This window comes from Scomber scombrus, chromosome 15, assembly GCF_963691925.1.
Source record: "Scomber scombrus chromosome 15, fScoSco1.1, whole genome shotgun sequence".
Classification (NCBI taxonomy): domain Eukaryota; kingdom Metazoa; phylum Chordata; class Actinopteri; order Scombriformes; family Scombridae; genus Scomber; species Scomber scombrus.
In genome coordinates this window covers 10791777-10806019 of record NC_084984.1, presented here as the reverse complement: position 1 = coordinate 10806019, position 14243 = coordinate 10791777, and the positions used below count along the sequence as shown (strand labels likewise).

Here is a 14243-nt window from a genome sequence, read left to right as displayed (position 1 = left end):
CTCTGTCACATGCATCCGTAGTTTCCTTGTTAACACCGGAAATTAGTTCCCATAATGTAATAGTGAAAGCCCACACGATTTCCCATCAGAGCACAGCCCTCCCGTCACATGGTGCACTGTTGAGCTTTTTTTTTTTGTTTTTTTCTCAGGACAGAGGAGCAGGGAGCAGAACAAAACTGCGCGCAGAGGAGGATAACACAGAGTTTAACGTAAAGACAAACAGAAAAAGGTGGCATGGGAATATTTTTCTTTTGCCACGAAGAATGACTTTTGCCAAGTTTTTTGTGTCATTTTGTAGCGCAATGAAGTGAAACTCCGCCATATTCAGCTCACCACGCCCGGAGCTTAGCTATCAGAGGTTAAGACTCGCTTCTTCACAGTCTTTAACTTATTGCACAAAGTTAATTTCCTGCCGACAGGAGAGGAACAAGGTAATGCAAACACCCTTTAGTGTAACAACTTTACTTCCTTAAAAATTTACATTTGTCAAACAGTGTTTACAGCGAAGGAGAAACGGGGTTTTCTGCGTGGAGTTTAATCAATAATACATTGACTTTGAGGATACGCAGGGCTTTTCTTGCCTGTATAATAAACATGTATGTGTCTGCGCCTTGGAAGGTGAGGTGTCCAGGAGAAATGACTCTGAGCTCCGTGGGTGCCTGCTGCCTCAGCCCTGAGGCCAAAGAGGCTCGCAGGATCAACGATGAGATAGAGAGGCAGCTCCGCCGGGACAAGAGGGACTCCCGACGGGAATACAAGCTACTCTTGCTCGGTAAAGGACCAAAAATACTCTGTCATATTTGTCTGATAGGTATTACATTGTAACTAAGAGCATTTATTAGAAGTACTGCTCTTAAGTAAACATTTGGATCCACATTTACCTCTATTATTCTGCAATTTTGAGGTAAATATTGGACATTTGTCACTCCACTACATTTATTTCACAGCTATGGGTATTAGTTACATTTCAGATTAGTGTTTTACGTGTACAACTGAAATAAAATATGATGAAAGGTAGATTAAACCAGTGGTTCTCAAATTGGGGTCAGGTTTTCAACAGGGGTTAAACTAGGTTACTGTTTATTAGAGCTGCGACTAATGATTATTTCATGTATCAATTAGTAATTGATTCGTCGTTTGGTTTATAAAATGTCAGAAAATATGAACAATTATATGGGGAAAAAAGATGCAACCTGTAAGCTGAGGGGTTGTAAGATGATTAATTGAGTAGGAAAGAAGAAAAACAAAGTCCAGCACCACAGATTAGCATTCATTTTTCTGACTTTTAAACCTTTACTTCTTTTTGAAATATTGGGACATTTTTAACTCTTCAGGCCTGCAGTACTTTAAATTGAAATCATCTATGAAATTCAGATGTAAAATATCTAACAACATGACTGTTTGATATTTACTGTACATTTAAGTACTTTTGAATTTGAATACTTCTACACAGTGATATTGCTACTTTTACTGAAGTAAAGTATCTCAGTTCTTTCTCCACTATTGTGTATGATAGACATGAATGAAATCGAGGTACAGAGATGTGTAGAGGTACAATACCACAGTTTGTAGAAATATATTATTATAATTAGTAGTTAAGGAAGGATTCAGATCATTTACTTTATTTAAAGTAACACACTAAAATGTAAAAATATTACAAGTTTAGCTAATATGACACAAGTATTGATTAGACACACATTAGTTCCTGTAGATAAATACATCACATGAAAGCTGCATCATTTTGGTAAGCCACATTTTACTTGTATGACATCACTTAAGATGTGCCATCAATGCTGTGTGTACATTTTAAAAGATTTAAAGTAGTCATGTGGGTTATGGTTATTCTGCTTTCAAAAATGATTGACTCTGAATGTATAACCGCCCTTTTAGGTCAAAAGTCAAAAGATGTGTAGCTTCAGTGCTCAGCAAACAATACTTTGAAGTCTTAAATTGTTACTATGGAGAATAATATTAGATTTAAATCAATAAAGTGTAATGATATAACATGTAAACTCTTAAATATATAAGTCTGGCATGAGACAGACATAATAATGTACATTACTTTAAAAAAAAAAAAATCAAAAAGACATGCTAAGTGGAATACTTTCCATGTCACTCTTTATCTAAACTTTCCATCCGTTGCTACTAAATGCTACCATTTCAACTTCATCCCCTACAGGAAATGCTGCAACTCCTTTTAGATCAGATATTTCAAAGATACAGTTGCTGATGAGGTAACGATATACTGCTTTTAAAGAGTAAGCATAACCCATAAGTCACAAGCCCATCCTGTGGTAATTCAGATTGCATAAGAGTGAAAAGTACAACATGCTCAATACAGACACATGTTGCTGCTTTGGGGTTTTTTAACATAAAATAGACAGCAGCATTTCAGGATTAGACTGATAATATTCTGTATTTCTCATTTTGTCAAGTGATCAGAACTAACAATTAATTTATCTTACTAACAAGAGTTGTCTGTGTAGAGAAAGCCTGATAAAGTTAACTCATCTGTGCCACAGGGCTATATTGATGTTCAAACAGATTAAGACTACAGCCACACTAGCAGCTCTGTCAGGCTGTACTTAGGACCAGCATTTCTGTGAGCTAAAGGCTAACATTGGCATGCTAACATGCTAGCAAGAACAATGCTAAAATGTTGATGTTTAGGAGGTAAAATGTTTTCCATGTTCACCATGCCATTATTTTCTTATCAGCATGAAACTAAATGACAACTGAAGGTGATGGGGAATTCAGAGGTTTTGTAGGTGTAGTCATGAACCCTAAAGTACAGTATAAATTAAAATTTGGACCAGGTGATGTTGCTCAATGACAAGATAGAGGATTATCAAAGGTATTACACATCCTCTTATGGGGAACGGGAATGTGGATTACACATTTCATGGAAATCCATCCAATAGTTAAATAGTCAGTCCAATAGTGGAGACATTTCACAAAGAATGGCAAAATATCAATACGATATCTATATCATGATATAAGACTAGATATTATATTAGATTTTGGATAATAAGTGTTGTCTTTTCTTGGTTATACAGGCTGCATTAGCTACATATGTTTTTGAGCTATTTTTTAAGATTTACATCTTGAGTAAGAACTAATGTATTGGGGCTACAGAGAGGTGAAGACAGTCATATTGAGAGACAGACTAACACATTGTTGGTTTTGGTCTTTTAGAAGGATTTATTGATAATTTATTTGCAGAAAAATATATAAGAACCCCAGTTTAATCCATTATGTCGTTATATGTGGACACTAATTGTGTGTATTTGTTGGTGATCAGGGACTGGTGAAAGTGGGAAGAGTACTTTCATCAAGCAGATGAGGATCATCCATGGCCGGGGATACTCCGACGAGGATAAGAGAGGCTTCAAACAGCTGGTCTACCAGAACATTTTCACAGCCATGCAGGCCATGATCCAGGCCATGAACATATTGAAAATCCCCTACAAGTGTGAAAACAACCAGGTAGACCACATTACAGTTTCTTTGCTGCTTCAGACAGACAGACTGATTAAGACGGAGGTTTTACCACAAACTGACCCACCAAAGCGTGGCACTGACAGAGCCTGCAGTGTGTATTATTGTGTATTCACAGTAAAGTATTTCTGGTAATTTGCAACAGTGTTTAGTTTTGCAATCCTGCTGCCAGAGAGTTCTGCCTGCTTACAGACCTGGCTGTCTTTTGGAAAGTACATATGATGTTACTCTGCAGGCATGTAAAGACAGGCACTCCTGAGCCAAACACAAGTAAGAGACAAAATAGGAAGTGAGACAGATTTCCCAATTAATCACACAGGAGTCTGTCCCTGTAATACCAGTGGCAGGAGCTTATTAACCACACAAATGTGCTGGCTCACTCAGCCACGGTACATATAGTAACTTCCAGGTAAAGATGGAACCCAGGCGAGACCAGTCAACTTCCTGTGTCCTGTGATAATGGGAGCAGGGACGGTAATGTGACTGTTATTGACCTTTGGCAGCATTAACCATGTCTGAGTCGGCATGATTTTTTTCTTGTCAACCGGTGAGGGTGAGGTCTGAAAGGTTAAGAAGCCAATGTGCCTAAAGCAAACTATTAGTAAATTGCTTAGATTATTTCTGATTGTTTTGAGGAGAGCAGACTATGCAGAAGAAAACGTAAAAAAGAAAGAAAATTTGAGCATGGCACAGCAGTTTATAAGGCAAGGCAAGGCAGTTTTATTTATATAGCGCATTTCATACACAGTGGCAACTCAATGTGCTTTACATAAAACAAACATAAGGATCCCTTTAAAGGTGCAGTGCGTAGAAACCAGTGCGATCTGGCAGAATAGACTTGATAGAAATATATTCAGAAATATGTTTTAATGAGTGTATAATCACCTGAAAATGACAATCAGTGTGTTTTCGTTACTTTAGACTGAGCACTTTATATCTATATTGGGAGCGAGTCCTTTTCCACAGAGCCCGCCATGTTGCACAGCCATGTTTTTATAGTTCCCAAGAATGGACAAACCAAACACTGACTACAGAGAGGGCCTTTTGCCTTTTTCGCAAGTTTAGGGGCCACTGTAGGTTTTTTGACACACTTGCAAGAGGAAGGGAAGTTTGAAGGAGAGTGGCATAGATGTATTATAAGAACTGGGTAGGGTGCCGTTGCTACCTTTGCAACCGATTTTTCCCAGTGGTCACATGCGATATTGCAGTGAAAAATCCCCCTTCGGCCCAAAAAGTGTTTTCCCTCTAGACCTGTTTACTTGTTAAAAAAACAATTGTTGATAGGACACCTCAAACTGCAAATAAAATCAATTATGACTCTTTCTATTACGAATTTTTGATCCATAGAGGTTTTTTATTTGAGAAACTTTCCTTGAGCCTAGAAAAGTGATTGAAAAATCTGTGATGTCATCACAATGTAACGTCTGTGGGCTGAGTGGGAACTGGGTGGGGCCTGTGGGGTAGCAAGCCCGACAGCTACAAACCTTTTTTTGGCCAGCCGAGCAATTCTGATTGGATTGAATGGATGCCATCTTTGGTCCAGTACCCAGCTTTTATAATCCATCCATGGGGAGGGGTATTCAGTAGGATACAATCTGCAATTTCACTGCTAGATACCACTAAATCCTACACAGTGGTCTTTTTAAATGTTTCCCATCATTTTACAAAAAAAGAATGGAAGGATGAAAGTGCTGAAGCAGGAGCTGTAAAATCAATCAAGATGCACAAAAAGGAAAAGGTATTTGAGGAGTATGGCCCCAGATATGTTAAAAAGTGACTGAACATAAACTTCACTTGGTGTTTTTTAACACGCTTTCAACATCTGGGTGCAGTTTCAGTCAAGTTGTATCATCGTGGTACAGCTCTTTGAATAGTATCAGTTTCATTTGATTTTGCAGTGTTGTTATACACTAGTTAAACCCGTTTACAGTGTTTACATATGGCCATCATTATGCTGGAATTTACCAGTCACAGTCTCCTCTCTTATCATTGATTGAAGTGGGGACTATTACATCAGAGATAGCTGGCCCTAATAAAAGGATAATTGCAGTATATCAGTCTGTAGAATATGTTTGATTATGCAGTTGCTCCTGCCATGAGATGATACTAAAGTCTCTGGCAGCAACAATTGAAAGTAAACAGATTTAAAGTAATAGTTCACCCATAAATGACCATAAAACACAAATAGCTTGTGCAGGTTAATCCAAGTGTTTTCTTGCTGAACGATTGCACCATGGGTCCATAAGTGATGTGCAGTCAGGAAAATCTGTATTATTAATCAAATACAAAGTAGGGCAGTAATGGCAAGAAGGCATTACCCAGAACACTAAGCACCCTTTGTACTTTGTTTACCTCTCTGAATCTATGAATGCTTATGAGAGGGGAAAAAAAGATGATACATAAAAGTTTATGCTAGGGCAGGGTGATAAAATGATCTTGATACTGGATTGCAATAAAATGTGTGTTGATAACGATAATAAATGTGGGACATTTTTTACTCGATATGAATAACATTCAATCATACAGCAGATATAAACATGACAACTGCCAGTCAGTCTGCAGTAGGGCCCGACCAATACTGGATTTTTTGGGGCCGATGATGATACTGATATTAGCGAGTAAAACGATTCTGATATTGATATATCGGCCAATAATCTTATATATACAGGATGTTACATAAATGTACTTTTTTTTTTGCAATGTGGTTATCAAACACTTGTGTAAAAGACATGGAGGTAGGATATTTTACAGTTTAACTGTAAATTATTGTATAAAACATCAGACATCAGTAAATAATTTAATGATTATAAATTCCTATAAATAAAACACATAAAACAAAAAAACATGTACATATTAAGTCAATTAATTCATCAAATATACATAAAATGCTGCCTATATTACTTTAAAAAATATTGGTGCATATATAGACAATATATATGCCAATAACTATGTATCTGTGACAGGCCAATATCGGCTTACCAATATATCTGGCTGGCTCTAGTCTGCAGTTTTTGGCCTGCACATTAAAGTACACGCCCATTCTAGTGCTATGATAAGCAGGGCTACAACTATCTGGAGTGCCCATTACGATGCTGTTTTGACAGCTAATTAACAAAGATAACTGCTAGACTTGAAGCTTGTAAACAGAGTAGCATTAAAAGGCTAGTTATCCACTAACACAAGTGTCACTTAATGATGAAAAATAGTAAATCTAATGGCATCTGAACTAAGCACAGAAAATAATGTAGTCAGTAAGATAAATGAAGAGTTTACATCAGAATATATACTCCAAAATATGTAGAATAATGAATGGATTACAATTTAACATACAGATCTAAATTTAGATTAGCGTAGAGGTCTTTTTCCCTGACTAATCAAACTACAACACATGTACTTCCCATCAGTAATGTGTGAGAGTGACACATTATTCTCTAACAAGCTGAATTTAATCTTACATAACATCACTGTAGAGATGCCTAAGAATAAATAAATGATATCATGGTCTTCTTTTTGTTTGTTTCTGAACGTGTTTGGGTATGTTGATAATTTTTCTCCTCTGTTGTTGTTCAGGCCAATGCCAGTATTGTCAATGAGGTTGATGTGGAGAAGATCACAACATTAACAAACCCGTTCGTGGATGCTATCAAGAACCTGTGGAGCGATCCGGGGATTCAGGAATGTTACAATCGGAAGAGGGAATACCAGCTCTCAGACTCAGCCAAATAGTGAGTGTAAACAGAGATGAATAAGTCCTCAGACATTGTCAAATAGTTTCCACTGTCTCATCTGCCGGTTGTCTGTTTAATACACTCAGTAGGATCAGGTTCAGTGTTTATTCCATTTATGGTTGTTGACAAAATATTAATAAAAGCAAAGATATACTATTTAGATTCTCACAAAAAATCAATTATTATGAAGTGTCTGCAACAGACACATCCATGACTTAAATATTTCACAATAAATGTCTCCTCTCTCGGTTCTTCACCCCTCTATATTACCAGCATTGTTTGTATTTTTTAACTGTGCTTTGTCTTCTTGTATTGATAGCTATCTGAATGACTTGGACCGAATCGCTGATACTGCATACCTGCCAACTCAGCAGGATGTCCTGAGGGTCAGGGTGCCCACAACAGGTATTATAGAGTACCCCTTTGACCTGGAGAATGTGGTGTTCAGGTGAGTGCTGTATGTTGTTTCTTTGTTTTATGATGTTTTGTCAATTGCAGATGAGAACACAAACAGTGAAAAGGTGCCCTGGAGTAGGGGAGGCTAACGTTGACGGTTGCATAATCAATACTGGAGGATTTTTAGAATTGACTTGATCACCAAAGAATGTAACTGTCTGTAGATTGGTAATATGTTTTTTGTTTTGCCTGTGGCTGCAGGATGGTGGATGTGGGAGGCCAGCGCTCAGAGAGGAGGAAGTGGATTCACTGTTTTGAGAATGTGACTTCCATCATGTTCCTGGTGGCGCTCAGCGAGTACGATCAGGTCCTCATTGAGTCATCCAATGAGGTGAGATGGGGGCTGCTGTCTGCACTCCGTTGTGTTACAATTATAAGCTAATCTCTTCTGTATATCTTTTCAGTTATTGCACAATAGTCTGCAGATGGGAAAGAAAGGGCCTCATGAAGGGATGATTAAAAACTAAAATCACTGGGGACACAAAGAGACATGTTTCTTTTGTTTAAGGCCAAACTTGTTTGGTGGAGACAGTGACCTAGATTTCTACAACACTAGTCTGGATTCTTTCTCTTTCTTTCTTTTTATATTTCTCTTTCTGTCACAATGACTACATTTACATACTTACTAATATTCCACTATTATTTAGAATATGACAATATTCCGAACCTGATATGGGTCACGTAAACAGTATATATCCGTTTGGATGTTCCAAATAAGGCCTTATTCCGAATTTAGCATTTTCCAATTAAGACGTGGGATATGCCAGTATGTTTGGGTTTTAGTAACGTTCTTTGGATATGAATACAGCACATTTGGAATATGCGTCTCAATTGCAGTTTTTATCGCAGTTTCAGAACACACAGCCTCTTGACTGTTTATGGTCTGCTATGTGCGATGTAAACAAAACCAACTAGCAACCAACAGTTTGCAAGGCTAGAGTAGACATACATGACGGGTTGGTTGTGTAACGCACCTCTGCATAGGCAAAATGTCAAATGCAGGAGCAGGAAGGCAGACAGATGACAGGAATGAAAGGAGAGTGGAGAGCTGTTCAGAGCAGGCTGGAAAAACAGAGAGTGCGTTTTCCACGGGAGTGGTTTTTATCCTGACGTGCAGCCATGGATTGTCAGTGACGACTCGGTGTGATGCACCAAAACTCTCAGCAGTGTAGTAAACACTGTGGAACAACCTTGGTACTGGATGTGCTTGTAAATAATAAATGTATAATATCAGCCATATCAATATAACTTACAGATATCAGGCAGCAGCTCACTCATGTTTAATACCTGTGGAGATCTTGTGATTCCCATTCCCACTAGAGCAGGGGGAAACCCTGTAAACTCTCTGCATGTAAATGTACGGAGGAGTATTAGGGCCACTGAAGAAAAAAAATTGAATGCTGAGAAAAAAAAGTCAGAATTCTGACTTTAATCTCAGAATTCTGACTTTTTTACAAAACCTTTCATTTCTGAAAAAAAAAATCAGAATTCTGACTTTTTTCAGAAATGAAAAAAAAAATCCCTACATTTTTTTTTCTTTTTTCTCTCATTTACATGCAGAGAGTTTACAGGGTTTCCCCCCTGCTGTAGTTTTAGGTTTTGGAAAAAAGTCAAACATTAGGTTTTTCCAAAACCTAAAAAAAACCCAAATGTTTTTAATTCATTTTTTTCAACAAAAAAAATCCTCCCTAAAAAAAGTCAGAATTCTGAGAATTCTCATCTTATGGAGCAAACAGCACCAATAGATGCACTGCGTTTGTATTGTCATTGGTTCCACACCTTTAGAACCCACTTAATCGGGCCACTGCCACTCTATTTGGCAGCCGGGAGTTTTAAAAGCTAGGCCATGTATCCGTGAATGTTGCAAACTCAAGTTAATGATAAAGGTGATGTTTTTTTTATATCTAGCTACAGCTAAATGGAGAGAGTGCAAATTGGGTGCATTAACACGTAAGGGGCGAGAGAGTAGGAAAAGTGTAATTGCATCCTCTGCTCCCCTTACATCTTCTCGTCTTGCTCATCCTTTTAACACAACCGCAATGATGATGGAACGAATAATCAAGCTAACGTTACTGCTAGCACACTAACCTGACAGTGGCTAACGGCCAGACTATCCAACTTCACTATGCTGTGTTGAGCAGGACGTAAACATTGACAAAAACAAAGTAGTTGGCAGGAGGAAGGTGATATATACAAAGTTTATTGACCTGTTCAGATTATATGAAGGATGGTGGTGTGTTCACAAATTGACCACACTAAACTACAGGCTGAGCAGGGACAACAGCTGGTGAGTGAGAATGTAGCTTCCTTAATTTATGAAAGTTATATTACGTACTTCATCTTGTACTGACAAGGTGGATATTCCCCAGTTCTGCTTTTATAAGTGGGCCAGTCACCTGTTAACTGTGTGTGATTTGAGAATGAACCTGTGCAGAAGCTGTCGGCTTGTTGCTTGTGCAAATTTATTCATACATATACATATCTAGAGTGAGTAAGTTGTGTATTTGATACACCTGGTTATACCTTTTGATATGAACAAAAACTCTTAAAGAATATACATTAAGAACTGTGTAAGTCATGTATAGATCTACAGTATGACCTGTGCATTGTTTCTTTTTGATGAGAACATAAATATACTGTCTAAATGCCATCTTAGAGTTTTCTAATTGAATGTAATGTGGTTTCTTTTATAACACCTCAGTGAAGCACTCTGAATTGAACTGTTTTGATAAAATGACAAGCTATCCTACTTTGTACCTTTTTTCTTTATAATGATAATTTTTTTCAGTTTTGAAAAAAATATCTAATTGCAATGCTCTTTTCTTGGGAAACTGGGTGTGCTTTTTTTACTTTTCAGGTTACAAGTTACAAACATCCATAATTAATCTTTATTAACTTTAATTTAGGTTATGAAGAGCTTAGTTAGAATGTTAAATGAATCAGTTGTTTAACTACCTGTTTGTCTGTGTCACTGCCTGTGATGTTGTAGACTATCTACTTTGTATTTGAATAGGGCTTGTTGTGTTGTCTATTTTATGTTTATGTTATTTCAATGTAAGAAAGACATGGTGCTGAGACAGTGTACCTGGCCTGTCGCTGTCTGGCCTGTCGCTGTCTATCGATGTTGGTGCGGAACGGTTCATCAATCAGGGCACAAGGAGCGTTCTGTCCTTGGTGCTGAAACATTTGGACACAACTGGCAACCTATTTGCTTTTTTTGCTTCTTCAGTACAAGCTTGTCTGACAAACTGGCTTCACTGTGTGTTTTCTTAGACATTAGCTTGCTTCACTCAATAAGTGACTGTTTGTGTTTATGGATAGGACAGGATAGGAGAGAAAAGGATATATCCCCTATTTTACAGTTGTGGATTTTAAAATAACTTTATCAGAAGGACTCCTTGAGAAAGCTCTGCCCCTGACTGCAGGGGGAGCTCTTTAGTCACTCTGTTCAGCAGCACTGTGCACCTCTCAGAGAGCCTTGTTCATCTAATGAGATAACAGTCAATTGCATTCGCTCACACAATCACTGCTGAGGTATGGCTGTGGCAGCACTATGTTTGAATTCACATTTCTACTCGTACTGAGATGTGTATGTCATGTTTTTCAAAGAATCGAATGGAGGAAAGCATGGCCTTGTTCCGGACAATCATAACCTACAAGTGGTTCGAAGAGTCCTCAGTCATCTTGTTCCTCAACAAGATAGACTTACTGGAGGAGAAAATCATGTATTCACATTTGGTTGACTACTTCCCTGAATATGATGGTGAGAGGAAACTGTTTATTCCTTGCTAAATGGAATGAGTCATATTTTACATAAACGTTATAGTAGCCTAATTAAACATCTCTATTGGTTGGTTTATATAGATTTGATGTCTCTGTAAAGTGACACTATCTTACTATCAAAGAAGGAATAACACAATCGCCTCACAGATAAAAAGTTTAATTCATAAGCAATAAAAGGCATCCATTAATTCGTCAGCACACTCAGGGGTTTTGCTGCTACAGCCTCACTTGGTCTGGTACGACAAGCAGCTTATAGTGGATGATATAGCAAGCATACATACATACATATATATACACGATTATCATTATTATAACATTTATTGTTAATAGTAAATGCTGAAATGTAATGCAACAGTGCACAAGAGGTCATCAAACCTAATATAATGTCTGTAATGGGGCAACATTAGTTAGCTTACATTAGCTAACACTGTTAAGGTTTTGTTTCTTATAAATTTAACTTTTTCATATATAAGAAAACTGGATTTTCTTTGTTTTAGTCTCACTTTAATGCTCCGAAACTATTTGATTTTAGAGTGCTAGGATCTTTTATATTCTTGAACTGTTATAAAACTACTAAAAATTACTTTGTCATGTCATTTACTACATTTTAACATTTTTGCCCTTTGTGTCTTTCCTCCAGGTCCCCAGCAGGATGTCAAAGCAGGGAAAGAGTTCATTTTAAATATGTTTGTGAGTCTCAATCCAAACATGAAAAAATTAATCTACTACCACTTCACCTGTGCCACAGACACAGACAACATCCGATTTGTCTTCCGTGCGGTGAAAGACCATATCTTGCAAGGCAACCTGGAAGTCTACAACTTGGTTTAAGACTGTGATGGTGCCGCTGTAATTCAATCTACCTTGTACAGCTGGCAGTCGGCAGAGCTCTGCAGTGCTTCAGTTCGCCTCACACTGCTGCTGAACACTGTAATCCAAAACAGGATTGAGAAGCTACAGAGCTTGTCGCCAAATGACTGTACTACTGATGTATTTGAAATTCTCCTGTTAGGCTCTTTGAAAATGGATTTCTCCAGCTATAATGAAGTGTGTCCTGACAATTAAAGTGCTGCCTTAGTAAGGAATCTCTTATAGTATGCACTCAAATATATGAAGCTCGTTGTGAACATTTTTGAGCAGTAACAGTATAAATGCACGTGGATGAATTGAGAGGGGGGGAAAAGTATTTTAGTGGCCTCGTAAGCCTCTAAGGACTAGTAATGTACTAGGTCTGTCCTTCAGGGAATCTGTGGAAGTGAATGTAGACTAACTGCAATGCAGCACCTCACATCACTAACCTAAGTCGGTCATGTTTTTCTTTTTAAAGTTAAACGGTAAAAACACTCTAAATGCTTAGTTTGTGTCTTGACCTAAGGGGAAACTAGTCATAATCAACACTAATTACACATTTAGTTAAATACAATTATTGGTTTGCACACTGAGCATTTCATACGATCAGTATTTGTACCAATATTCTGCATGTGTGTACCTCACTTGGTTGAGTATAATTCCACATCCTTGTTTCAAATTCATTCACTTTGCATTAGTCTGTGATGGCATTGTTCAGTGTTAAACCACTTTCTGTGTGCACAGTGTAAATTATATATTTTTATGTAATTTAACACAGATTTAAAGGGAATCCTACTAGATTCTGCTACATTAGCACTCCTTTTTAAAATGTTTTTGTTATTGTGTCAAAACTGTAGAATAAAATGTGTATGGTGTGTATATTCAGTTCATTAACAGTTTATAGTAGTTTTTTTTTTTAAAGTAATTTTCTTCTTTAAAAATATTTTTTGTAAATGGCTTCAAAACTTACCCTTTATCTGAATGCATATTGTAAATATCACATGGTACAGTCATTTCCCAGTCCTGCCCCTTTGTTTGCTGCAAGGGCAATGTAAAAGGCCAACTGCTGAAGAGAGAACTGTTAAGTAATCTCTCAGGCCTTAAACTAGTGCATTCTTGATAATTAATGTAATTTAGATGCTGTTCAACAGTATGATATGAATGAATAAAAAGCTAATGAGAGCATATCCATGGCACTAATGTTTACACAACCTCTCTTCTTGTTAAAAATAATTACAGTCTAATTTGTACGGTTTAATTTATGTTTCTGTTTTACTGTCACTGCAGTGTCTTATCTAATGCAGCCTTAGTGTTTTTAATAATGTGATTGACTGAATAAACAGATATGTTGATGTTCCTTTGTTGCTCAGGTTTTTATTCCTTGTCTGTGTTTACAAATCAGCTCCAGCACACAGTTGGTTTACCATTCAAGTGTTTGTCTTCTTGGCTGCTCCATCAGCTGGTTCAACAGTGTTAGTCCCGAAATCCTCCTTTGTGATACATCCATCTGGCTGGTGCCTGCAGCAGCACTTCTGATAGAGATCCATATTTTTAGTGTTGTACATGGGGATATGTATTCCGGCAAAGGATCTTTATTTTTGGAGGTAGACATTGTAAGTAATGTGGCATAAGTACCTGGCACTAGTGACCTGCAACAATGGATGAAAGGCTGCTGGGCACCTTTCGTGATCAGTTGAATCAATCCAGACCCAAATCTCCCCAATATCTTCCTATCTTACTAGTTCCCAAGAGGACAGGAGCTTTCAGACCCATTTTGGATCTCCACACTCTGACCCAGTGCCTTGCCCACAAGACATGATAACTATCAGGAGGTTACTGGAACTGCTTCAGCCAGGTGACTGGTTCACCACCTCTCCTTTCAGCAGATAGCCTACAAGTACAACAGGCACATTCAGCAGATATGTGGAC

The 14243-nt window shown here is 37.6% G+C and overlaps 1 protein-coding gene across 1 annotated transcript; it reads left to right on the top strand.

Annotated features, from left to right (window-relative positions):
• Nucleotides 1-62: 62 nt before the first annotated feature.
• On the top strand, nt 63-13665 carry LOC133994874 (guanine nucleotide-binding protein G(q) subunit alpha-like). Its single transcript, XM_062434084.1, has 8 exons — nt 63-431; nt 619-772; nt 3302-3486; nt 7069-7223; nt 7546-7674; nt 7884-8013; nt 11292-11445; nt 12106-13665. The coding sequence occupies exons 2-8, from the start codon at nt 637-639 to the stop codon at nt 12294-12296; spliced, it is 1080 nt and encodes a 359-aa protein (XP_062290068.1). The 5' UTR covers nt 63-431; nt 619-636; the 3' UTR covers nt 12297-13665.
• The last annotated feature ends 578 nt before the right edge of the window (nt 13666-14243 follow it).

What these genes read in the sequence shown, in the direction of transcription:
- LOC133994874 (XM_062434084.1), top strand. Translation starts at nt 637, where the DNA reads ATGACTCTGAGCTCCGTGGGTGCCTGCTGCCTCAGCCCTGAGGCCAAA. An exon ending in CTCTCAGACTCAGCCAAATA is followed by an intron (nt 7,224 to 7,545) that starts GTGAGTGTAAAC and finishes TTGTATTGATAG; the next exon opens with CTATCTGAATGACTTGGACC. An exon ending in TCATTGAGTCATCCAATGAG is followed by an intron (nt 8,014 to 11,291) that starts GTGAGATGGGGG and finishes TGTTTTTCAAAG; the next exon opens with AATCGAATGGAGGAAAGCAT.